This window comes from Lonchura striata, chromosome 28 (assembly GCF_046129695.1).
Source record: "Lonchura striata isolate bLonStr1 chromosome 28, bLonStr1.mat, whole genome shotgun sequence".
NCBI lineage: Eukaryota > Metazoa > Chordata > Aves > Passeriformes > Estrildidae > Lonchura > Lonchura striata.
In genome coordinates, this window is record NC_134630.1 from 6,077,827 (window position 1) to 6,103,397 (window position 25,571).

General features: G+C 55.5%; 1 protein-coding gene across 2 annotated transcripts in view; it reads right to left on the reverse strand.

Moving 5' to 3' along the window:
- Positions 1 to 3,145: 3,145 nt before the first annotated feature.
- GNG7 (G protein subunit gamma 7) overlaps positions 3,146 to 25,571 on the reverse strand; it is a 48,289-nt gene continuing 25,863 nt past the window's right edge. For both annotated transcript variants that reach the window (XM_077788814.1, XM_077788813.1), the window contains exons 4-5: positions 9,107 to 9,224; positions 3,146 to 7,972 (exon numbers count right to left, since the gene is read on the reverse strand). In XM_077788814.1, coding sequence (XP_077644940.1) covers positions 7,847 to 7,972; positions 9,107 to 9,187 — 207 coding nt within the window. In that variant the 5' untranslated portion in view covers positions 9,188 to 9,224 and the 3' untranslated portion in view covers positions 3,146 to 7,846. The remainder of the gene's footprint in view (positions 7,973 to 9,106; positions 9,225 to 25,571) is intronic.

A 25,571-nucleotide genomic window follows, 5' to 3' on the forward strand; every position in this document is an offset into this window, starting at 1 on the left:
CATCCCCTCCCCCGGCCGCGGTGGGGGAGTTCCCTCCGTCCTCCGGGGGTGGGGACAAGGACAACCCCGAGGGCTCCGGGGAAACTGAGGCCGGTGCGGTCGGGGCTGGGTGGGAAATGGGGACCCGCGGGGGCTCCCCGGGACACGCGTGGGGGGCTTGGCGGAGCGGCTGCGGCTCCCCTGAGCTGGCCGTGCCCCGTGTCACCCGCGCGGTGTCACACGGGGTGAGCGGGAGCGGTGCCAGCCCCGGCACGGAGCCCGGCCGGGACACGGCGACCGGCCAGCCCCGGTCTGGGGACGCCGTGGCCGGCCCCGAGTGTGGCGCGGCTCGGGGACGCGCCCTGCGCCCTCCTTTGGGGTTTTGACTGCGGGGGAAACTGAGGCACGGTGCGTGACAGCCACCGCAGCGCCACCCCGCCGTGTCCCGGCGGTCCCAAGGGACAAGGGGGTGACAGCACCACAGCACCCTCTGGGTGGCCCAAACCGCGACCCCCCCGAGGTCCCCCAGCTGTGGGGTGGGGGGGGCGCGATGGGGTCGCGCTGTTCCCCGGGATCCTCCCGGGAAAATCCCGCAGGGAAAGGGCCCGAGGGCGGCTGAGGCCGCCGCAACTCGTTTCACTGATGAGGCAGCGCGGTCACGAGGCCATTCCTGTCGCCGCTGTCACCGCGGCCGTGCCGCTCGTGTGACCGGTGTGTCAGGCCGCCGCTGTGTCACGGGGCCGGGAGGGGTGACCGTCCCCCCCAGACCTCCCCTGTGCCCCCCAGACCCCCCAAAATCTCCCTTCCCACCCGCAGGAGCAGCCCCCCCCCCCCCCCCCCAGCCGGGTCACGCACATGCCACCCCCCCCACGGTGTCCCCGTGTCCCCTCCAGGGACACCCCGAGTCACCCCAAACTGCAGCCGGGGCCCAGAAACCCCCACAGACACCCCCCCCCCATGGACCCCAAACCCACGGAGCCCCAAAAGTCCCCCCAGCCGGGGTGGGGACAATGGGACGGGACCGCGCTGGCTCGGGGATCCCGGCCGGGCTCTGACCCAACTTTGCACCCCTCGGAGCCGGCCCGGACACGGGGGGAGGTTTGGGGGTTCGGGGAGGGGTCCCTCACTCACCCCCACCCCCCCAGCGCCGGGAAAAGGAATCCAGGGCTGGGAATGGGGGTCCTGGGGGGACCCCCCCCATCACCACCGCGGGATAATTCAACCCTGGGTGATAATTAGGTCATTAATAATGAATTAGGAGGTCGCAGCCAGCCCTGGGGTGCAGGATGGGTGTTGGGCACCCCCCAAAAAGCCGACACGGGGTGGGGGGAGGATTTTGGGGGGCGGGAGGTCCCGGGGGGTGACACGGGCGGGGTTCGGGGGCCCCGAGCCCCTTCCCGGCTCCGGGGCGGCCGCGGCCAGACAGGGCAGGGCCGGAGCCGCTGATTTACGAGTCTGGCCTGGGCGGCTCCGGTGGCTCCGGCGGCTCCGGTGGCTCCGGCGGCTCCGGCGGCTCCGGTGGCTCCGGCTCCACCCCGGGAGCGACACCGGCGACGAGAAACCGTGGGGGCGCCGCCCGCCCCGAACCCCCCTAACCCAAAGCGACATGCCCAAGCTCTGGAAATTGGGGGAAACTGAGGCACGGAGCTGTTCCCCCCCCACCCACCACCACCACCCTTCCCCCGCCGGTGACACCCGGAGCAGGATGTCCCTCCGTGATGTCACCGTGGCGGCCCCGTCGCGTCACGGGTGTCCCCGTGTCACCCGCGTGGGGACATCGCGGGATCCTCCACGGAGTCCCCGCGGTCGGGGGGGTCCCCGGCAGGAATGGGGGGGGTGGCCCCGCTGCTGTCCCCGGGCCACCCGGTGCCTTCCCGGTGGCAAGGAGTTAATTAGGGCGGCAGGGAGTTAATTAGAGCGGCAGGCAGGCTAAAAATAACCCGGGAGGGTTATTTTTAGCCGCTCCCAACCCGGTGCCACCCGGCCGGTGTCGCTCGGCGCTGGCACCGCCACCCGCTGCCACCTCCGGCGCTTGGCAGCGAATTCCCGGAGGCGCTCCCGGTGTCCCGGAGGCGCTCCCGGTGTCCCGGAGGCGCTCCCGGTGTCCCGGGGCTTGGACGGGAATCGGGGACAGCGACACCGAGCCGCTGCCATCCCGTGTTTGTCCCCCCGTCCTTGTCCCCCTGCCCACCCCGCCCTTCCCAGCCGCGTTTTTGGAGCAGACGCCGAAAAATCCCAACAATTCCCGGCCCGCGGCGGCAGCGGGAGCGGCGCATTCCAAGGATTCGCTCCCGGCCTGGATCCCGCTGATTTTCCAGCGGGGAAGCTGGCACGGGCCGGGATCGATTTTCCCGGAAAAAAAAAAAAAGGAATGCAGCGCTGGGTTTGGTTTTCCCGCGGCCCCGTGGGATGGGACAGCTCCGGAGATTCCCGGGAAAAAGGAGATTCCCGTGGAGAAACCGCCAGGGATGGAGAGAACAGGGAAAAGGGAATCCCTGGAATTGGGGGATTGCCGAGGGTGGGATAAGGGGATTTCGAGAATGGAGGATTCCCAAAGGAATCCCGAAAGTGGAGGATTCCCAAGGGTGGGATCAGGGAATTTGGAGAGTGGAGGATTCCCAAGGATGGGATCAGGGAATTTGGAGAGTGGAGGATTCCCAAGGGTGGGAATAAGGAATTTTGAGAGTGGGGGATTCCCAAGGGTGGGATCAGGGAATTTGGAGAGTGCAGGATTCCCAAAGGAATCCCAAGAGTGGAGGATTCCCAAGGGTGGGAACAGGGAATTTGGAGAGTGGAGGATTCCCAAGGATGGGATCAGGGAATTTGGAGAGTGGAGGATTCCCAAGGATGGGATCAGGGAATTTCGAGTGGGGGATTCCCAAGAGTGGGAACAGGGAATTTGGAGAGTGCAGGATTCCCAAAGGAATCCCAAGAGTGGAAAATTCCCAAGGGTGGGATCAGGGAATTTTGAGAGTGGAGGATTCCCAAGGGTGGGAATAAGGAATTTTGAGAGTGGGGGATTCCCAAGGGTGGGATCAGGGAATTTCGAGTGGGGGATTCCCAAGGGGGGAAGAGGGATCCCCGAGGGGTTTCCGTGGGATCCCGGAGGATCCGGAATTCCCACTGCCCTCGGCGCAGCCCAGGCAGGCAGAGGAAATGGGCAAAATGCAAAGTGATCCTTTTTTATTGTGTTATCCATTATCACTTGGGAACAACGACTCCACGAAATATTAAACACGGTGCGAGGAGGGGTCGGGGCTATGGCACACGAGAAAGGGAAAAATCAACGAAACAAACCCAAAAAAAAACCCCCGGGAATTGCAGACGGATGAGGAGCCTACGGCACAGACACCGACCACTTCCTAAGGACAGTCCAGAAAAAAACCTGGATTGGCGTTTGGCAACGAGATGGCAGTTTGGCAAATAATAATAACAATAATAATCATCAATAATAATAACAATTCATGATTATTTGAATGACAGACCAGAGAGAAGGAGAAAATGAGGAGCGCCAAGGATCCCGCGTGGGCTCGGAGTAAATGAATTATTGGGATTTTGTTAAATAAAGGTGGATTTTGAAGGAGTTTAGGGGGGGGGAAAATAAAAGAGACATTTGGGAGATCCAGAGGCTCCGGGGTGTCCCGGCTCCATCCCCCGATGGAGGGAGGGGAGGGCGAGGCAAAGGGAGGAAAACTGGAACAGGAGCAATGTTTCCCTGGCCCTTTTATTCCCAGATTTCTATTTTTGGCACTGGCTTCACCACATCCCATAAAGAAAGGCCGGACAGATCTGGGCATGTGGTTAAATCCAAAAAAAAAAGGCTTTTGTGGAGCTGGGCTCCAGCTCCTCCTGCTCCCCCTTCCAGCACTTAGAAAGTTCTGAAAAGTCTTTTTTTTGTGGTTTTTTTCCCCTCCTTTCCCCCCCATCTTTTTTTTTTTTTTTGGTGGGGTTTTTTTTCCTCCTTTTTCCTTTTTTTTTTTTCTTTTTAATTTTTTTTAAAAGAAATTTATTTGGCAAATGCACTAAACAAAGTACAAGCAACTACTGGGAATCTGCACTTCTATTTCTGCCATACTAAAACATCCACGGCGTGAGCACGGATTTACTCGGACAAGGAGAAAATTCTGGGGGAAAAAAAAAAGAAAAAAAAGGGGAAAAACCAAAAAAAGGTGTGAAAAAATAAAAAAAAAAAAAGAAAAAAAAAGAAAAATGGAGAATTTTTTTCCCAACAAAAACGAGTCACCAGCACCTGCCACAGCTCCCGGCTCCTGCTGGGACCCTCGGCATTCCGGGATCCCGTGGGAGATGCTCCATGGCTTTTCTCCCGGCTCCTTTTCCCTTTTCCCAACCCCTTTTCCCTTCTCCCTGACCCTTTTCCTGCCTCCTTGTTCCTTCTCCTGGCTCCTTTTCACTTTTCCCAGCCACTTTCCCTTCTCCCGATCCCTTTTCCCCCAGATCCTTTCCCCTTCTCCCTTCTCCAACCCCTTCTCCCTTTTCCCTTTTCCCATCTCCTTTTTGCCCTTCTCCCATCCCTCTTCCCTTTTCTTTTTTCCCTTCTCCAATCCCTTTTCCCTTTTCCAATCCCTTTTCCCTTTTCCCTTCTCCAATCCCTTTTCTATTTTCCCTTTTCCAATCCCGTTTCCCTTCTCCCTCTTCCCTTCTCCCATCTCTTTTCTCTTTTCCCTTTTCTCTTTTCCCTTCTCCAATCCCTTTTCCCTTTTCCCTTCTCCCTTTTCCAATCCCTTTTCCCTTCTCCAATCCCTTTTCCCTTTTCTCTTCTCCAATCCATTTTCCCTTTTCCATTTTCCCTTCTCCAATCTTGTCTCCCTTTTCCCTTTTCCCTTTTCCAATCCCTTTTCCCTTTTCCCTTTCCCCTTTTCCCTTCTCCCTTCTCCCTTCTCCAATCCCTTTTCCCTTCTCCCTTTTCCCTTTCCCCTTTCCCCTTTTCCCTTTTCCCTTTTCCCTTTCCCTTTCCCCTTTCCCTTTCCCCTTTTCCCTTCTCCCTTTTCCAATCCCTTTTCCCTTTTCCCTTTTCCCTTTCCCCTTTTCCCTTCTCCCTTCTCCAATCCCTTTTCCCTTCTCCCTTTTCCCTTTTCCCTTTCTCCTTTTCCCTTCTCCCTTCTCCAATCCCTTTTCCCTTCTCCCTTTTCCAATCCCTTCTCCCTTCTCCAATCCCTTTTCCCTTCTCCCTTTTCCAATCCCTTTTCCCTTTTCCCTTCTCCAATCCCTTTTCCCTTTTCCCTTTCCCCTTTTCCCTTTTCCCTTTTCCCTTTTCCCTTTCCCCTTTCCCTTTCCCCTTCTCCCTTTTCCAATCCCTTTTCCCTTTTCCCTTTTCCCTTTTCCCTTTTCCCTTTTCCCTTTTCCCTTTCCCCTTTCCCTTTTCCCTTCTCCCTTTTCCAATCCCTTTTCCCTTTTCCCTTTTCCCTTTCCCCTTTTCTCTTCTCCCTTTTCCAATCCCTTTTCCCTTTCCCCTTTCCCTTTCCCCTTCTCCCTCCTCCCTCTCCCGGCTCCCGCGTGGCTTTGGCTCGGGCAGGACCCCGGGATGGGGGAGGCAGAGCGACCCCGAAGTGTCTGACCCAGCTCCCCTTGGGATTCACATCCCACGGGATTCTCCCGGGATGGGGGGGTTGGAGCCCCTGAGGAGGAGGAGGAGGAGGAGGAAGAGGAAGAATTCCCGGCCCAGCCCCGGCTCCACGATAGCACCAAGCTCTGGTCTCGAACACAGAGGAAGAATCAGATCTGGAGTAGAAAAATAAGGCTGGAACTGTCCGAGAGATTAAGGACAAGAGGGAATTCCCTCCTGGAGAAGGAATCCCGGGCTGGACTCGGGATTCCTGGCGTGATTCCCGGCGGGCGGAGCTTGGAGCGGGATGGGATTTGGGATTTGGGATCAAACTCTCCAATAAAGGCTTTGCTGGGGCTGAAGGACAGGAAGGGAAATTCCTGGGAAATGATCCCGTTTTCCCTGCTCTGCTCCCCCTTAAGGGATGGGGGGGGGACATTCCCAAGCCCTGGAATTCCGGGACACTGCGGGGAGCATTCCCAGGAAAAGCCGCGCAGCTTTTAGTGTTAAAAACGTGGCATTTTTCAACTTTTGTTGCGAAGGCAAATGAGGGCGGACTGCAAACGAGGAATAGCGACATTCCTGCAGCCCGGCCCCCCTGGGAATTCCAGCCCGGCCCCCCTGGGAATTCCAGCCCGGCCCCCCTGGGAATTCCAGCCGCCTCTGGAAAAGGGCTGGAGCAGCTCCCGGTGCCCAGCAGCACCAGTGACCCCGCGGGGATTTAGCGGGAACGCAGGGAATGGCAAATCCCTTCCCTTGGGAATTGCTCCCTGTCCCGTGATGGGATCCCCGGCATTCCTAACCCAATCCAAAGTTTTGGGGGGAATGGGGAAACCCCCTGGATTTCACATCAGCTGTGGCCGGGTTGTTTTTATCCCTTCTCTTCCTAAAAACCTGGGCTCAGGATAACCGGGAATGGCCTCTCCCTACGATGCTCTTGGGAAATCTTTTCCAGCCTCACGGATTCTGGGATTTTGGGAACGTCTCCCAGGAGCTGCTGAGCCCCGGGATGGGCCCTGGGGACGTGGCTTGGGCTCAGACACTGCACCCAAATCCCGGGATCTGTCCCTTCCCCACAGATCCGGCGGCCACTCCACGGGAATTCCCGGAGCTCTCCGAGCATCCAGCAGCCCCAGCCCTTTCCAAGGGATCCATGGAAGCATCTCCAGCTCCCCCTTTCCCTGGATCCCCCTTTTCTGCTCCCCCTTTTCCCTGGATCCCCTTTTCCTGCTCCCCACTTCGTGCTGTGTCATCCCCGTGAGATCCAAGCGCTCCCAGTTCAATCCCATTCCCAAATTCCCAAGGGATGGGAACAGAACTGGTCCTTCCACTCCCCCTCCCCACCTGCCCTAAACTTCCCTGGATATTTCCCAGGCCCTGCATTTAGTGGGAAGAATTCCAGTGTGGAAAAGAGAGATGGGAAAGGTCAGGAATTTGCCAATTTGGGTTGAAACTCCCCCAAAAGTCAATTTTTCCAAGAATGTGGATGCAACAGGAAGCTCCTTCCCTTCCCTTCTCTTCCCTCCCTCCGTGAATTTGGGGACAGCACAGAGACACCCCAAAGATCCCGGCCTCCCCCACCCCTGGGGCTCCCTAAAATTCCTCCTGGGATCTCTCCCAGCCGGGAATTCCCCCACAGGGCCATCCCTGGATCCCAGCAGAGCTGTGGGATGTAGGGAAAAGCCTCCCCAGCCTCCCTTTGGCCATTCCCAACAGGGATTTTTTCCAGCTGGATTTGGGGATTTTTGGGTGGTGTTTTTTTTTTTTTGTACTGATTTTCTACAAAAATGGCTCCCACCTCATCCCTTCTCCAGAGGAAATTCCTGCTGGTCAGGTTCTGGTTGGATCCAGGTCCAGCTCTCACATCCCAGTGGGAATGATCCCCCCAACCTCCTCCTCCACCACCACCCCTTTCCCAAATCCAAATATCCCAATAAAAAAATCCCTCCCTCCTTTCCTCCCTCAACCCTGGGTAAATTTGAAAACCCCAATTCCAATTTTTAATCCCACCTTCCTTCCCAGGAAGTGGCCACCCCTTCCCTAAAAACCCCCACTTCCAAATTTTTTTTTTTTTTCAGGATTCTTTTCGGGTGTTTTTTTTTTTCCCCTTGGGTTTTTTGTTTGTTTGTTTGTTTGTTTTTCTCAGGGGATTTTTTTTTTTCGTTTTGTTTTTTGTTTTTCTCAGGAATTTTTTAAGTTCTGTTTGAAGCCAGCGTTGAGTTTTTACCCTTGGGCACAGGTGGAGGTGTGGAGGAGCCTGGATCCAGAGGCTGGATGGGAATTCCCTTCCGGAGGGATCCGGAGCTATAGGATGATACAGGGTTTTTTGTCCTTAAAGGGATTTTCGGAAGCAGGAACTCCCACCAGGAGTGGATCATTCCGGGCATGCTGCTCACAATAATTCATCAGCTCCGAGGAAGCTTTGGAGACCTGGATTTTGGGGAGAAAAAAAAAAAAAACAAACAAAAAGCAGGAATTTGGGGGGGGGATAATCGCACCTCAAAAGTCAGCCCAGCGCTTCCAGGATTTTTGGGGTTTGACATCCAGCTTTTCCTGACAGAACTTTGTGGGGATGAGGAGGAAAATGGGAATTGGGCGTGGAAAATCAGAGTTTACAGTGAGGAGTGTGGGGAAATGCCTCAGCTGGGAGATTTAAAAGGAATATTGTATCTGTGTTTTTCAGAGATTTGGGATGAGCTCTAAGGATGCTTTAAAAACCTGGATATTGGAGAAAAAAGCAGGAATTTATGGGAATATTCCCAGCTCGGGAATATTCCAGTGCTTGCAGGATTTTTGGGGATTTACATCCAGCTCTTCCCTTAAGGATTTAAAAGGGATATATTATCATAGCCGTGTTTTTCAGGGATTTGGGATGAAAAAGTGAAAGAGAAGATTCCCTGAGTGCAGCCTCTTGTTAAGGTTTGGAAAACCTTAGGCTCCATTGTTGAAGGCACTGCTTGGTTTAGCTCCAAGCTGGTTTTTTGGGAAGGGAGAGCTCGGAGGGATCAGAGGAGGCTCCGAATGCCGAGGGAGCTGCCAGGGATTTCCCGAGGCCATTTCTCAATTTCAATTTCCCCAGTGCCACAGGGCAGAGATGGAGCCACATCTGGAGGTTCCTCTTTTCCTCCAAGGCTCATCCAGGCACTCCCAGGGATCCAGGGGCAGCCAGAGCTGCTCTGTGCCAGGGAGAGAATTCCTTCTGTGTTGAGGTAGGATGGGAATGAGAAGACTGAAGCGAAAACAATTCACACTAGTGGTGCAAAGTGCTTGATGCACAGTGATAGAACTTAACTATAAATAATGAGAATAATAAGAGATAAAGAATTATTTACATTTTTTCTAACTCTTTCCCATGCTTCTGCCTGGCTAGAAACTCTCCGTTTCTCTCTTGGAATCTGAGACCCACATCCACCAACCCTAAAATTCCCCTCTTTCCATCCCTGTCACCAAACCCTGATGGAGAGACCCTCTCCAGCTTCCTTGGAGACCACTGCAGATGCTGGAGTGACTCCTGGATCGCTGGGGACATCCAAAGCTGGCATGTCTTCCCTCTCCCATGCTCACCTTGATCCTCTCGATGCCGGCCTCGATGCGGAGCTGCTCCACCAGCTTCCTGGCCTGTGCTATGTTGTTAGTCGTGGACATTCTCTGCCATCGGCTCCGGGCCCAGCACAGGAGAATCCTGCGGGAAAAGCGGACACTGCTCCAGCCCAGCGCCGTGCAAGGGCCGGGAAGGGACCCTAAAGCTCGCCCACCTCAGCACTGACCCCACGGCCACGTGCACGGGGAGCTCTGGTGGCCCCACTGACGCTTCCTGGGGTTGTCTGGAGTTCTGGTTTTTCCTGAAGGAGCCCTCAGGATCCCCTTTCCAGGGAGTTCTGGGCAAAGCTCAGCTGAGGAGAGCGGAAAAATCCGCCTGGTCCTGTGTGGGGACCCCAGCCTTGCTCTGGGGTCCCGTGTGGTGGGGAAATTCCTCCTCCAAGCCGTGATTCCAAAGGAAAACTGCACAGGCTCTGCTGCTGGGTCTCAAGGCAGTTTATTGTGAGTTATCTAAAAGATTTTCTTTTTTGGCTATTGGGGTTTGCTCACAGCCCAGGCAGAGGCACACACACACCCTGACATCCTCCCTGTCTGTGTCTTCTTCTTCTCTCCCCCAGCCCAGGGCTGCTGCTCTGTTTTATACATTTTAAATGTTTATAGTTTTCCCCGATGCCTGTTACCTATATTAAATACTGCCTTTCTATCTTTTATATGATATATTATGAATTACATGTTTATAGTTTTCCCCCAATACCTACTACCTATATTACAAAGTGCTTTTCTACTCTAAACCAATCTGGGAGTGCCAACATCACCAAGAACATGGAGGTGAGGAAGAAGAGGGAGGAAGAACAGGATCAGCCCACTTTCCTCCATCTTAGAACTTCTGACCCCCATGTACAAAGTAAAACCCCCCTGGACAGGTGCTAAAACCCCCCTGTACAACACTAAAAAATTTCCCCTCTGTTTTGTAACTACTTTTACTATCCTATCTAACCCTTTGTGACTGCTTGTTCCACCTCCAAGGTTGGTAACTCATTCCATGGCTCAAACCCAAAATCACAGCTGTTTGCAGCTGTGCCAGGGTCTCAAATGCTTCTGACCAAGGCCTGGAACCTCTAAAAATGTCTGAGGGACATTTTGAGTTCCCACAGTCCTGCAGAAGGGAAGCTCTGCCTCAGCACAGCCCCGGGGGCAGAGACCCCTGTGGGCACCTGGAGCAGCCCTGGTGGCTTTGGTGTCCCTGGCAGGTGACACCTGCACGTGGGTCCTGTCCCACCTGCCCGTGGGGTTGTGTCCCTGGGACCACGGCTGACTTGCCCACAGGATTAATGTCCATCCTGCCCGTGGGGTCTTGTCTCTGTGGGGTCCTGTCCCACCTGCCCACAGGGCCGTGCCCCTGCACCCCCACAACGCCCGGACAGGGCCTGAACCCCGTTCCTCAGTTTCCAGCAGGAATTGAAGGATTTTTTTCCACGAGACAGAAAACAATCCCCCTTTGTCCTGGTGCTGGGCACTCCAGGGGCAGCTCTGGCCATGTTGAATGCCTCGGGCAGACACCATCCCTGGCCTGTTCCTTGTGTGAAACACCAACCCCACCCTGTTCCCTGTGTCAGACACCATCCCTACCCTGTCAGACACCATCCCCATCCCGTTCCCTGTGTGAAACACCATCCCCAGCCCTGTCAGACACCATCCCTACCCTGTCAGACACCATCCCCATCCCGTTCCCTGTGTGAAACACCATCCCCAGCCCTGTCAGACACCATCCCTACCCTGTCAGACACCATCCCCAGCCTGTTCCCTGTGTCAGACACCATCCCCAGCCCTGTCAGACACCATCCCCATCCCGTTCCCTGTGTGAAACACCATCCCCAGCCCTGTCAGACACCATCCCCATCCCATTCCCTGTGTGAAACACCATTCCCAGCCCTGTCAGACACCATCCCCAGCCCTGGCAGACACCATACTCAGCCCGTTCCCTGTGTGAAACACCATCCCCAGCCCTGTCAGACACCATCCCCATCCCATTCCCTGTGTCAGACACCATCCCCAGCCTGTTCCCTGTGTGAAACACCATCCCCAGCCCTGGCAGACATCATCCCCAGCCCTGGCAGACACCATCCCCATCCCTACCCTGTCAGACACCATCCCCATCCCGTTCCCTGTCTCAGACACCATCCCCAGCCCTGGCAGACATCATCCCCAGCCCTGGCAGACACCATCCCCATCCCATTCCCTGTGTCAGACACCATCCCCATCCCGTTCCCTGTGTCAGACACCATCCCCATCCCATTCCCTGTGTCAGACACCATCCCCAGCCCTGGCAGACACCATCCCCAGCCCGTTCCCTGTCTCAGACACCATCCTCAGCCCGTTCCCTGTGTCAGACACCATCCCCAGCCCTGGCAGACACCATCCCCAGCCCGTTCCCTGTCTCAGACACCATCCCCAGCCCTGTCAGACACCATCTCCAGTCTATTCCCTTTCTCAGACACCATCCCCATCCTGTTCCCTGTCTCAAACACCATCCCCAGCCCTGGCAGACACCATCCCCATCCCGTTCCCTGTGTCAGACACCATCCCTACCCTGTCAGACACCATCCCCATCCCATTCCCTGTCTCAGACACCATCCCCAGCCCTGGCAGACACCATCTCCAGTCTATTCCCTGTCTCAGACACCATCCCCAGCCCTGGCAGACACCATCCCCATCCCATTCCCTGTGTCAGACACCATCCCCATCCCGTTCCCTGTCTCAGACACCATCCCCATCCCGTTCCCTGTGTCAGACACCATCCCCAGCCCGTTCCCTGTGTCAGACACCATCCCCAGCCCTGTCAGACACCATCTCCAGTCTATTCCCTTTCTCAGACACCATCCCCATCCCGTTCCCTGTCTCAGACACCATCCCCAGCCCATTCCCTGTCTCAGACACCATCCCCAGCCCTGGCAGACACCATCCCCAGCCCGTCCCCGGTGTGCCACCCCTGTGGAGCTGTCACAGCTGCCACCTCCCGCCGGTGACTCAGTCCTGACCGCTCCTTCCCAGGGCACCGGGGGCCGCTCCCGCCCCGCACCGGCCCCGGAGACGGTTCCGGGGGGAGAAGGAGCCAAAGCAAACACGGCGTGGGATCCCGCCGGCGCTCCCGGCCCCGCCAGCCGCCCACTGCGGCCCTTCCATGCCTTAATTAGAGGCTCCTCCAAAATTCTCCCCGGCCTGGCAGCTTCAAAGCCGAGCGTTCCCGGCGGGATCGGGGTGGGAGCGCCCGTCCCATCCCAAATCCTCGCTGTCTCGCCTATGTTTAGACATTTCGGGAGTTTATTCCAGACCGCAAGGGCACTCTCGGGGATTATTTTGCTTGGCAGCCACATCCCAGCGTGTTCTCGGCTCCTCCATCCCCGAGCAGCGCTCGGGAACAGAGCGGGGAAAACAAGCGGCGCTGCAGCCGCGCGTTCCCGGCTCCACCGCGGGAGGATTCCCTGAATTAGCGGGGCTGTTTGGAAATCTCCGCCTCTCCCGTCCTGGAAGTTCAGTCCAGCCAGCACGGGAAAAGCTGCCAGGGTGAAATCAGCTCTGGTTCTGGGGAAAACGAGAGGAGGAAGGCGGCTGTTCCCTGGGGAAGGAGCTCCTGCTCCGGTTTGAGGCGCTCCAAAAGAGCGCAGCTGCAGCTCCCCAGCATCCCAGCAAATCCCAGTTTCCCTCTTTCTCCTCCCAAAAGTACAGAGAAGCAGCTAAATCCCACAAGGGGTCCGAATCCCTCCCAGTCCCAGGTTCTGCAATGGGATTGGGGCAGGGAGAAGCTGTGTGTCAAAGCCCAGCTCCTTCCAAACCCGTGCCGTGACCTCGAGAGCCCTTCCTGCTGCAGGCACTGCCAGCACAACCTTCACCTGGACAAGAGTTAGCAGGCAGCTGGGGGAAAAAAATTCAAGGAATTTGTGTTTCCAAGTGTTTACAGCAGCACAGAATCACCTGCCTGTACTTTCTCAGCTTCCTGTTTATGGAGCGAGGCTGATGAATCAGCCCAGGGAGAGTTCAGGGAACTTCTGGGAGCTGTTCCCACCCCCATCCCTGTTCCTGCAGCATCCTGAGGATCCACAGCCAGGGCAGTGCTGGAGCCACAACAGGGCCCAGGCTGTGGATCCGTAAATGTCCTGGTGTGGATCCAGCACTGTCCTGGTGTGGATCCAGCAGTGCCCTGGTGTGGATCCAGCACTGTCCTGGTGTGGATCCAGCAGTGCCCTGGTGTGGATCCAGCACTGTCCTGGTGTCAATCCAGCAGTGCCCTGGTGTGGATCCAACACTGTCCTGGTGTGGATCCAGCACTGCCCTGGTGTGGATCCAGCACTGCCCTGGTGTGGATCCAACACTGTCCTGGTGTGGATCCAACACTGCCCTGGTGTGGATCCAACACTGTCCTGGTGTGGATCCAGCAGTGCCCTGGTGTGGATCCAACACTGCCCTGGTGTGGATCCAGCACTGTCCTGGTGTGGATCCAGCACTGCCCTGGTGTGGATCCAGCACTGTCCTGGTGTGGATCCAGCACTGCCCTGGTGTGGATCCAGCACTGTCCTGGTGTGGATCCAGCAGTGCCCTGGTGTGGATCCAACACTGCCCTGGTGTGGATCCAGCACTGTCCTGGTGTGGATCCAGCACTGCCTTGGTGTGGATCCAGCAGTGCCCTGGTGTGGATCCAGCAGTGCCCTGGTGTGGATCCAACACTGTCCTGGTGTGGATCCAACACTGTCCTGGTGTGGATCCAGCACTGCCCTGGTGTGGATCCAGCAGTGCCCTGGTTTGGATCCAGCACTGTCCTGGTGTGGATCCAGCAGTGCCCTGGTGTGGATCCAGCAGTGTCCTGGTGTGGATCCAGCAGTGCCCTGGTGTGGATCCAGCACTGCCCTGGTGTGGATCCAACACTGTCCTGGTGTGGATCCAGCAGTGCCCTGGTGTGGATCCAGCACTGCCCTGGTGTGGATCCAGCTCCATCCTCCCTTTGCCCATTTCTTTAGGGAAATCAGTGTTTGGGAAAGGACTGGGATGTGACGTTGGCAGCCAGGCCTGGGCGGGAAGCACAGGACAGTGGGGACACCCAGGTCTCCTGCACATCCTCCAACAGCGAAGAAATGACTCCCACTGAGCCAGAATTCCTTCTGCCAGGGGGGCAAACCTCTGGAGTTTGGCTGGGCCCACCTCCTGCCGCTGCTGGAGCCGGGCCAGCGCTGACTCCTCCTTGCCTGGATCTGCTCCGTGACTCAGCACCGGCCCCGCTCTCCCCTGGCTGAGTCACCCCAGCCCTCGCTCAGCACAAACAAATCTTCCCCAACTTCTGCTGCCGCCCTTCCCAGCTGATCCCGGCAGCAGCAGCGTTCTGGGACAACATTCCCGACTTTCGGGAATGGCTCTGCTCCTCACGCTGTGGCCGGGAGCTGTTCCAGCAGGGGTGAAGTCACTGCAGCTCTCCAGGCTGCTCCCCCTGCTCCTCCACAGCGCAGGGATCCGGCAGATCCCAGGCAATGCTGGCAGGAAGATTTCCCAGCAGCTGGGAAACGCTGCAGCACTAAACCACGAGTTCAGGGAATACAAAAGGGCTGTGAGGGATCATCCACAGGTGGCCCGAGGACAAGGACAAAGATGGGAGGGAGGTTGGGAAATCCGGGATCCCAGGGTGCAGGTGAGAGGTTTGGGAATGATGCAAACGCATTTCAGGAGGGTCTGGCTGGGGCACAAACCCCCCAGGAACACTCCTGCCTGTTTTAGGGCAAGCACTAAAGTCGGGATGAACCTTGGAAACGATCAGGATTGGATGTTTTCAACCGCTTTGGATGTTCTGGACTAAAAGCAGGATGCTCAGAGCCACGTCCTCAGCAGCTGGGTCTGACTCAGGAACAGCCCCGGATCTCTGCTGGGTTCCATCCCCAAACTCCCAGGCTCGCACCGTCACAAATCCCGTGTTTTGTGCTGACATCCCCACGGATGCTGCGGGCGGGACCGCGGGGATCCGAGGCTCCGCCGCCCTCCCGGTGTCCCGCACGGCCCCGACGTCCCGGCAGCAGCGAGCGACGGCCCCGGCGTTGCTCCCGAGCCTGCCAAAGCCCCGATTTTGGGCTGTTTCCCCGGGGGAAGAGCAGCGCGAAGCCGCGCAGCTCCTGAGTCAGCGGAGCGCAGCAGCAGCGGGTGACAGCGCGGTGACAGCGCGGTGACAGCGCGGTGACAGCAGAGCTGGCTCTGCCGAGCCGTGACTCAGCAGCGGCTCCGTGCCGGAGCAGCCGCCTCCTCCTCCTCCTCCTCCTCCTCTCCCATCACGGATCTGGCTCGGAGCAGCCCTTTCACCCGCTGATTGATTGATTGATTGATTGATCCATCGATCCGATCCCGGCGGGATGGAGGAGGCGCGCGTCCCCCGGAGCCATCCCTGCCCTTTTCCCCAAACCTTTCCCCGCCTTTCCCCAACCGAAACGCGGCGTCGGCACCGCGGTCACGAGGGTGAAACCGGCCGGGAAGCCGGGCCTGTCCCGGCTTGACGCCGCGCCGGGAACCGGGCCTGGCACGGCTCCCGGGCTGCTCCGGCCCGCGGTGCCACCGGCTGACGGCAGCGCGGAGATATGCGCGGATCCCGCGCTCCTCCGGGAATTCCTGCCATTCCTCTCATAGCTGCGAGCCGCCACTCCTCCAGCACCGGCAGCCTGAGTGCACTCACCCTGCCAGGACCCTATAAACCCTGCAGGACCGCATTCACCCTTCCAGGACCACACAAACCCCCTCAGGACCGCATTTACCCTTCCAAGACCCCACAAACTCCTCAGCACTGCATTCACCCTTCCAAGACCCTACAAACCCCTGATCATTGCATTCACCCTTCCAGGACCCCACAAACCCCGCAGGACTGCATTTACCCTTCCAAGACCCCACAAACCCCTCAGGGCCGCATTCACCCTTCCAGGACCCCATAAACCCCTCAGGACCGTATTTACCCTTCCAAGACCCCACAAACCCGTCAGCACTGCATTCACCCTTCCAGGATCCCACAAACCCCTCAGGGCCGCATTCACCCTTCCAGGACCCTACAAACTCCTCAACACTGTATTTACCCTTCCAAGACCCCACAAACTCCTCAGCACTGCATTCACCCTTCCAAGACCCCACAAACTCCTCAGCATTGCATTCACCCTTCCAAGACCCTACAAACCCCGCAGGACCGCATTTACCCTTCCAGGACCGAAGTTTTGCTGCTTTTGTCTTCCTTCCCCCCTCCCCGCCCCACAAAATGTGGGATTTGTGCTCAGGATGTGCCCGTGCCCCGCTGGAAGCACCGGGGGAGCTGCACCCTCCTTTTCCCGGGGGGGATTTGGGATTCGCTCCGTGCTGGGGATGGAGGACGCACCCCTGGAACTCAGCCTTAATCAAATCATGCTGTTAATTAATTAAAGAGCAGCCTCACATCCATCACACGGAGCTACAAAAAAAAAACCAAAAAGAAAAACAAAAAACCAAAACAACAAACCAACCCAAACGCGCCAGGATTGGGAATTCAGGGATGGAGCCGCGCGAGGGTTTTTTGGGGTTCGGGGATGCAGCCGCGGCTGGAGCGGGGCCAGGAGGCACCGACAGCTCCCGGAGGCAGGAGAAGCGGGGCGAGCCCGGCGGGACAGCAGGATCGCTGTCCCGGTTCCTGCTTTTGGGGATGACCTCACGCTTTTTGGGAACAGAGCGCGGCCGAGCTCGCTCCTTGTCTGGGCGAGAACAAAGCCGGCTCCATTTTCCCTCCACACTTCCTGCAGCAGCAGCTCCGCGCCTCAATGAGCCATTGAATTTTTCCCTGACTGCAGCAAGTTTTTATTCCCTTTTTTTTTCACCCCCCTCTCCCTTCGCCTCGTTTCAGACCTCCAGATTGCTGTGGCGTGGGACCAGGAGCCGTCACAGGGTGGGAAAACTCCCTAAAAACTCCCAATGAACTCCTTAAAAACTCCTGGGATTTGCTCAGTAATGGATTTTAAGCCGTTCCATGTCCCACCAACAGCATGGATGGACCCTTTGGAGCTGCTCCACCCCACTTTAATCCACTCAAACATTAAAATCCACGGAAACCTGAAGCAACCCCAGGGACTTAATCCCTTTTTTTTCCTGGGAAGCCTGAAGCCCCCAGGAATTCATCCTTTTTTCCTTCCCTCCTGCTCCAGGGAGCTCAGGCCTGGCTGGAATCTCCTTCTCCCTGATTTCCCAGGAGCAGCCCCATAATTAACAACCCTTTGCTAATGGAGCCTCAGAACCCCAAGGGGAAATCTTTTCCCTAAGGCAGGAATTCACCTGGAGAGGGAGAACTCAGCCCTGCTGGGAAGCAAAACCCCAAAACCTGAACCCCCCACGACTTTGGGATGAACATTCAGCTGCAGCTCCGTTTTGGAATGGGACACGGAGCCACTCTGGGATCCCCATTCCCTGCTGGCCCTGGGGATTTGGCTCATTCCCATTCTGGAATGGGGACACAGAGGTGTTCCAGGATCCCCACTCCCTGCAAAAGGGCCCTGGGGATTTGGGCTCATTCCCATTCTGGAATGGGACACGGAGCCACTCCAGGATCCCCATTCCCTGCTGGCACTGGGGCTCATTGCCATTATGGAAAGGGAACCCAGAGCTGCTCCAGGATCCCCATTCCCTGCTGGCACTGGGGCTCATTCCCATCCTAGAACAGGGATAAAGAGCTGCTCCAGGATCCCCATTCCCTGCTGGCACTGGGGATTGGGGCTCATTCCCATTCTGGAATGGGAACCCAGAGCTGCTCCAGGATCCCCATTCCCTGCTGGCACTGGGGCTCATTCCCATTCTGGAATGGGACACAGAGCCACTCTTGGGATCCCCATTCCCTGCTGGCACTGGGGCTCATTCCCATTCTGGAATGGGAACCCAGAGCTGCTCCAGGATCCCCATTCCCTGCTGGCACTGGGGCTCATTCCCATTCTGGAATGGGACACAGAGCCACTCTTGGGATCCCCATTCCCTGCTGGCACTGGGGCTCATTCCCATTCTGGAAAGGGACACGGAGCTGCTCCAGGATCCCCATTCCCTGCTGGCACTGGGGCTCATTCCCATTCTGGAAAGGGACACGGAGCTGCTCCAGGATCCCTATTCCCGGCTGGCACTGGGGCTCATTCCCATTCTGGAAAGGGAACCCAGAGCTGCTCCAGGATCCCCATTCCCTGCTGGCACTGGGGCTCATTCCCATCCTAGAACAGGGATAAAGAGCTGCTCCAGGATCCTCATTCCCTGCTGGCACTGGGGCTCATTCCCATTCTGGAATGGGAACCCGGAGCTGCTCCAGGATCCCCATTCCCTGCTGGCACTGGGGCTCATTCCCATTCTGGAAAGGGACACAGAGCTGCTCCAGGATCCCCATTCCCTGCTGGCACTGGGGCTCATTCCCATTCTGGAATGGGAACCCGGAGCTGCTCCAGGATCCCCATTCCCTGCTGGCACTGGGGCTCATTCCCATTCTGGAATGGGAACCCGGAGCTGCTCCAGGATCCCCATTCCCTGCTGGCATCGGGGCCCCGCTCATTCCCGGCCCTTTCCCGTTCCCGGGACACGTGAGTGACCTCCGGAGCACGGCCGCCCCTTCCTCCTCCACCCATCCCCGCAGTCCTGTGACTTTCCCTCCCCAGCCCTGTTTTCATTCCCGGGTGACAGCGATGACAAAGCCACCCAAAATCATCCCCGAACCCCGCGGGGCCTCAGCCAGAGCGGGGTGAGCCCACGGCTCCAGAGCCCGCTGACTCCTCCGCGCTTGTTCCAGCGCAACAGCGGCCGTTTTCCCGCAAAACCGCGGCTTTTTGGGAAAGGCCGATGACTGCAGCATCATGTGAGGGTCTGCAGCTCCTGCCTCGGGGCTGGCTCTGCCACGGGAGGAAGCCGAAGGTTCTTTTCTCTCGGTCACGCTGGGCTGGCGGCGCTCCAGGGCTGAGCTCAGGGCTGGGGCTGCTGCCAGCGGCCGGCCAGGCTAAAAAAGGGAATTTTCCCCACTGTGTGAAAGGGCTGCGGAGGGAGGCACGTGAGGGAGCTGCCCTGGGGTCACGGGCGGCTTCGGGGGTTAAATTTAGAAAATTCATCTGCTGCAGGTTGGGGGAAAACAGGGATAGGGAAAGAGGCAAAAATTCCTGGAGGAGAGAAGCTTTGGAGAGACCCAATTGCAGCCCTGCAGGAGCTGGCAGGGAGGTGGAGGGGTTCTTTACAAGGTGCTAGGATACAGGGAATGGCTTCCAAACTGGAAAAGGGGAGATTTGGGGGGGATTTGGGATGGAATTGCTGCCTGTGAGGGTGGGGAAGGGCTGGGATGGGATTCCCAGAGAAAATTTGCTGGGGTTTGATGGTGAAACAAGTGCAGAGGAGTCAGCGGGCTCTGGAGCCGTGGGCTCGCCCCGCTCTGGCTGAGGCCCCGCGGGGTTCGGGGATGATTTTGGGTGGCTTTGTCATCGCTGTCACCCTCTGGAGCTGCAGCAGGAATAAAAACAAAGCTGGGGAGGGAAAGTCACAGGACTGCGGGGATGGGTGGAGGAGGAAAAAGCAGCAGCTGGGCCCTGGATTCCTGAAATGTCCAGGGATGGAGCAACTTGGGACACTGAAAAGTGTCCCCTGCTCATGGCAGAATGATCGTGCCTTGGAATTTCCAGCTGCAAATCCCAATTTGCATCCCTAATAGGAAAAAAAAAAAGGATAAACAATATTTCTATGCTGCTGGGAAAAGCTGCGCTGCCACTTTGGCATCGCCTTGGAGCAGCCAGACCAGGATAAACCAGGATAAACTGGGATAAACCAGGATAAACTGGGATAAGGATGAAGGAGAGGCTCACCTGAGCTGGCCAGACCTGGCCCTGTGCAATCCCTGCCTAATTAGCATCCTCATTTAGCAGGTGAAATTAGGAGGAGCTCAGTGCCAGGACACTGAGGTGACAAAACTGATCCTGTTCTCCTCCTCCTCACCCATTCCAACTACTTTCAATCCAGCTTTTTTTGCTGGTGGACTGTTAATTTCAATGTATTTTTATCTCAAATTTCACTATATTAAAGTCAACACCCACCCACCCACCCAACCTGCATTTAAGTGCTGAATTTAAAACTCCAGGTCAAAATCCAACCCTCCAACCACCTAAATTCGGGTTTGATTTGCCCAGAATTCACTTTTGAGTGCTTTTTGCAGCACCAAAGGAGCTCAACTTTGCCTCAGTTGAGATTAATTAGCGCTGCTCCTACCTGGAGTCTCCCAGGGCTAAAAATAGAGGGAGGAGAGGCAGAATTTAGCATCCTGCGAAAAAAATTGGTAATTTGGAATTCCCAATTTGGGAAGGCCGGGGAAAGCTGCCGGGAATTCAGCTGCTACTGGGGCTAAAAAAAGGCAGCAGCAGGAGGAGTGAAGTCCTTGGCAGCGTGTGGCTCCTCCTCCTCCTCCTGTTCCACCTTCTCCTCCTGCTCTTCCCAAACGCTTCCCTGGCACATGAGTCATTCCCACTCATCCCAGTTTTCCTCTTTTGGTGGGAGATGAGCAGGAGAAATATCCTTTAGGTGCAGGGAACGTGGAGCAGAGCCCGTGGCGGCGCTGGAGGATCTCACTGCACTCCCAGCCTGGCTCCCAGCCACGTGCGAGCGCCGCACCCCCGAGCCAAAAACCAGGGCTGAGGCAGCTGGGACGGCATCCCAAAATCCCCAATCCCAAAATCCCAAAATCCCCAATCCCAAAATCCCCAATCCCAAAATCCCAAAATCCCCAATCCAAAAATCCCAAAATCCCAAACGGCACAACACAGGGGTGGAGTAAGGACAGGCCAAAAGTCTGCCATGGGTAGAGGATAAATGTGGTTAGAAATGGGAGGTTTTGGGTCGGGCACGTGGCACGGCTCCGCTGGGTGGGGGGAAGATCTGGATGGAGCAAGATCTGCTGGGTGGAGGAAGATCTGATGGATGGAGGAAGATCTGATGGATGGAATGAAGATCTGCTGGGTGGAGGAAGATCTGATGGATGGGAGGAAGAGCTGGATGGAGGAAGATCTGATGGATGGAGGAAGAGCTGGATGGAGGAAGATCTGCTGGATGGAATGAAGATCTGATGGATGGAATGAAGATCTGCTGGGTGGGAGAAAGATCTGGATGGGAGGAAGATCTGATGGGTGGGAGGAAGATCTGATGGATGGAGGAAGATCTGCTGGATGGAGGAAGATCTGATGGATGGAGGAAGATCTGCTGGATGGAGGAAGATCTGGATGGGAGGAAGATCTGGTGGGTGGAAGGAAGATCTGATGGATGGGGGGAAGATCTGCTGGGTGGGAGGATCTGCTGGATGGGAGCAAGATCTGATGGGTGGAATGAAGATCTGCTGGGTGGGAAGAAGATATTTGATAATGCTGATGTTTTGGTAATTGGGCAATATTGATATTTGGTAATTGGATAATGTTGATATTTTATTATTGGATAATATTGGTATTTCATTATTGAGTAAGATTTATATTTGATTACTGGATAGTGCTGATGTTTGATTATTGGATAATATTGGTATATGATAATTGGATAATGCTGATATTTGATACTTGGATAATATTGATATTTGATTATTGGATAATGCTGATATTTGATAATTTGATAATATTGATATTTAATTATTGACTAATACTGAATTTGAATATTGGATAATTTTGATAATTGGATAATGCTGATATTTGATAACTGGACAATACTGCCATTGGATTATTGGATAAGGATGATATTTGGTAATTTGTCCACCACTCCTGACCCCTGGGATGGGACAGGAGGCTCCTGGCCGGAATTCCTGCACATCTGTCACTCCCCTGTCACCTCCTTCAGCAGCTCCAGCCCAAACTGCTCCTGCACATTCCCAAATCCCAGGTGGCTCCAAGCTGGCCTTGGACACTTCCAGGGAACCTCCAAAATCCCAAAATTTGGGCTGGGAACTGCGGCCGGAGTCGTTCCCAGCCTGCGATGCCTTTCCCAGATGTGCACCCTGGTAAAAACATTCCAAGCCCTTCTCCCAGGGGCTGGGCTCCCCCTCTGTGGGAAAACTGAGCTCAAATTCCCCCAAAACCTGGGCAAACAAAGAGGTGTCAACTCTCTGAGGGAGGAAAATCAACATCCAGGAGGGAAGGAGCAGAGGAGCAGGAATTCCAGTTTGTTCTGTGTGCTTGGAGACTGAGGATAAAGCCTGAGGGTTTCCCTCCCTCAAAAAAAAAAAAAAAAAAAAAAGTTTAAACTGACTAAAAATAATTTTTTAAGTTTCAGGTTTCGGTTCTAAGTTGAAAAAAGCAGTTTAAAAATCAGTTTTCTGCTGGTGAGCTCAAGTGCAGGAGCTCAGGAGGAAGGAAAAGGTTTCTTACAAACCACGGATGTTTCGCTACTGCCCAAAAACCCTCCTCAGCTTGTCGGATTTTCCGTGAAAACTTGGGGTTTTCACCCAAATCCTTCATCAGTGATTTCACTTCCAAGAGCTGCAATTTCCTGAGCTTTTCCCAGCTTTTCTGGGGGTTCAGCAGCTCTTCCAGGCAGCGTTTCCTATTTCCCCAAAAAAGGTTCAGCTGAGCCATCCCAAAATGAGCATTTTCTGCTTTGACAGCTCTGAACTTCTCAGAATTCTGACAAATCACCCAAACCCGTGAGCTCGGAGAACACGTGACGCTGCCTTGCTGGGAAACAATGCCCAGAACAATCCCAGATCCAGAGGGTTTGGGGTTTTTATGGATGGGGATGTGTTGTGGGGAGGTTTTTATGGATGGGGATGTTTCCTGTGGATTTTATGAGGATTTGCTCCTGGGTTGGGGTGCAGACGAGGCAAACCCTGCCAAGCTCAGCCCTGCAGCTGCAATGGGATCTCTGGGGGTGTTCCTCAGGATAACCCTGGTGTTTATTGGGATAATTCCTCCAGCATTCCCAGGGAAAGGTCGGATGACTCAGGCTGGAGAAGGCAGCGCCGAGCAAACCCCGGTGGATCCCTTTGTCCTGCCCACATCCCCCTAAAACACTCCTCAGCTCTCCCTACAAAACTCCAGGGGTTTTCTCAGCTCCTGGAGCAGCAGGAAAGGGAATTTTTGGGTCGGAAAAGCCGGGGTGGGGGCTGTGGGGTGAAGGTTTCTGGGTGTGCAGGTGCAGTGTGGGAGGGCAGGAAGGACAAACCCCAAACTGAGTCAGCAGCAGTCTGGCTGCTTCCTTATCTCACGTCTCAGAAATGGCAAAGCTGAGCTGGAAAAGAGCTCCAGAACTGCTGGGAGCCACGGGAAGGGCTGGGATTTGGGATTTTCCTGCTGCCACAGAGTGCAGGTGAGGGGAGGTTGGGATGCAGCTGCAATCAAAGGTGGTGCCGTGAGCGTGGATGGAAATGGGGTTTGGTAATGGGGGCTGCAGCTCACCCCAAAATCTGAATTCCCAGCAGGAAAACACGGAATCACAGCTCCCACGGTGGGAAGGGAGAGTCCCACCCAGGAAAAGATGGGATGACAGCTCCCACGGTGGGAAATGAGGGTCCCACCCTGATCAAAGTCTCCCTCCTGGCTTTCCTTGGAGGAACTCCTCCTCTTCTTCATATTCCGCCTCAAAAATGGAGCAAGAACCTCTCATTCTCCTCATTCCTCCCAAAAATGGAGCAAGAACCTCTCATTCTCCTCATTCCACCCCAAAAATGGAGCAAGAACCTCTCATTCTCCTCATTCCACCCCAAAAATGGAGCAAGAACCTCTCATTCTCCTCATTCCACCCCAAAAATGGAGCAAGAACCTCTCATTCTCCTCATTCCCCCTCAAAAATGGAGCAAGAACCTCTCATTCTCCTCATTCCCCCTCAAAAATGGAGCAAGAACCTCTCCTTCTCCTCATTCCCCCTAAGAGAAGTGTGAACATCCCAACCTTTCCCTTCCCTTTAATCCTTAAAGGATTAACTGTGCCCCTAAATAAACAACGCTCAGGAAAACAGGAGGGATGATGCAATAAAGTAAAAAAACAAAACAGCAAAACAAAACAACACGCAGATTTTTTTTTGGGTGTTTTTTTGCCTTTCTTCAGGCAAGGAATAGAAGAGCAGAGCTGGTACTGACAAGCTGAGAGGCCACCACGAAGAAACCAGAGCAAACTCCTCACCCCGAGCCAGCACCACCCCCTGCAGGGATTGCTGAAGCGCCTTTCCAAGTGAATTCCCAGAAAATCACGTGGATTCGGGAGCTGGAGGCTTTCCAATGTTTTCCTGGCAGGGCTGAGGGCCAATTCCCAACTCCTGGAGCAGCTCAGGAGCTGCCACTCAGCCCTGAGCTCTTTGTGGGCTCCCAAAAGGGCTGCAACAACACCTGGGGGGGATTTTAGGGACAGCTTTTACCCGAGAGATTTTAGCCACAGATTTTAGGGATGGATTTTTAGGGACTGGAAGGAGAATTCCTGGGAAATTCAGGATGGTGGAACAGCCAGAGCAGCACAAACAACTCTGCAGTCACGGGGCTTGAAAGGCTCTTTGAATTTCTGTGTGCAAAAAGGACAGAGTGCAAATGCCACGGACGGCTCCAAAGGCTCTGGATCATCCCTGATGATCCATCCCCACCTCCTCCAGCCCAGGGAATGAGTCAGGCAGGCCCTGAGCAGGGCAACACCTCCGTGCACGGCTGGGTCACTGCACCCTCCAACACTTCCCCACTCACATCTCATTTCTGCAGCTCAGAGAGAAAAAAAAAATGCCACCAGTTCCGTGCAATCTGAATGGAAAATAGGTTTAAAACAGATTTAACAGCGCCCAGCAGCAACAGGAGCCTAAAAGGTTTTTTTATCTGCTCAATTTTCTCTCCTCCCTGCACATCTGGGCAGCTGTTGAGGCCAAAATTCAGGCTATGCTGATCAGGGGGGAAAAAAAAATAAAAGAATTATTAAAAAATCCCACCTCCAGCTGGAAGGCACCCAAAAGGCTGGCTGCAGTTTGGGTCTGAAACAGCACCTTATTTAGACAATCTGAGGAATGTTTGGGAGGCCTCTCCGGCTGGGAATTTGCATAATGGGTGTCTGTCCGTGCTTACCTAAGAGCACAGGAATCCTGTCTGTCAGTCAGTCTAGACTGCGGGGTTGGATCCAGGGAATCTCCTGGCCAGGAATAACACCGGGAGCAGGGCAGGGTGCTGCCATCTGCTGCTGGCACTGGGCGTTTGCCAGCAATTTGGATTTTTGGGGTGATTTTTTGATGTTGGGGTTGTGGTGCAAAGCTCGGCTCGGGGTGAAGAGTGGGGGGAAATCCATCCTAATCCTCACCCTCATCCTCATCTTCATCCTCCTGGAAAAGCCCCGGTGCTCCTGGTGGCCCTGCAGAGCCTCACCCCGCTCTGCTGGTGGCTCCAGTTTTAATTAAAGCACTGGGAGCGCTTTGATTAAGGAATCTCCATGTAAATAATGCCATTAAATCCAAATAATAAATATTCAAATCAAAGCGCCACAACCGCGGCCCGAGCGCGCCCTCTACCGCCCGCACCGTG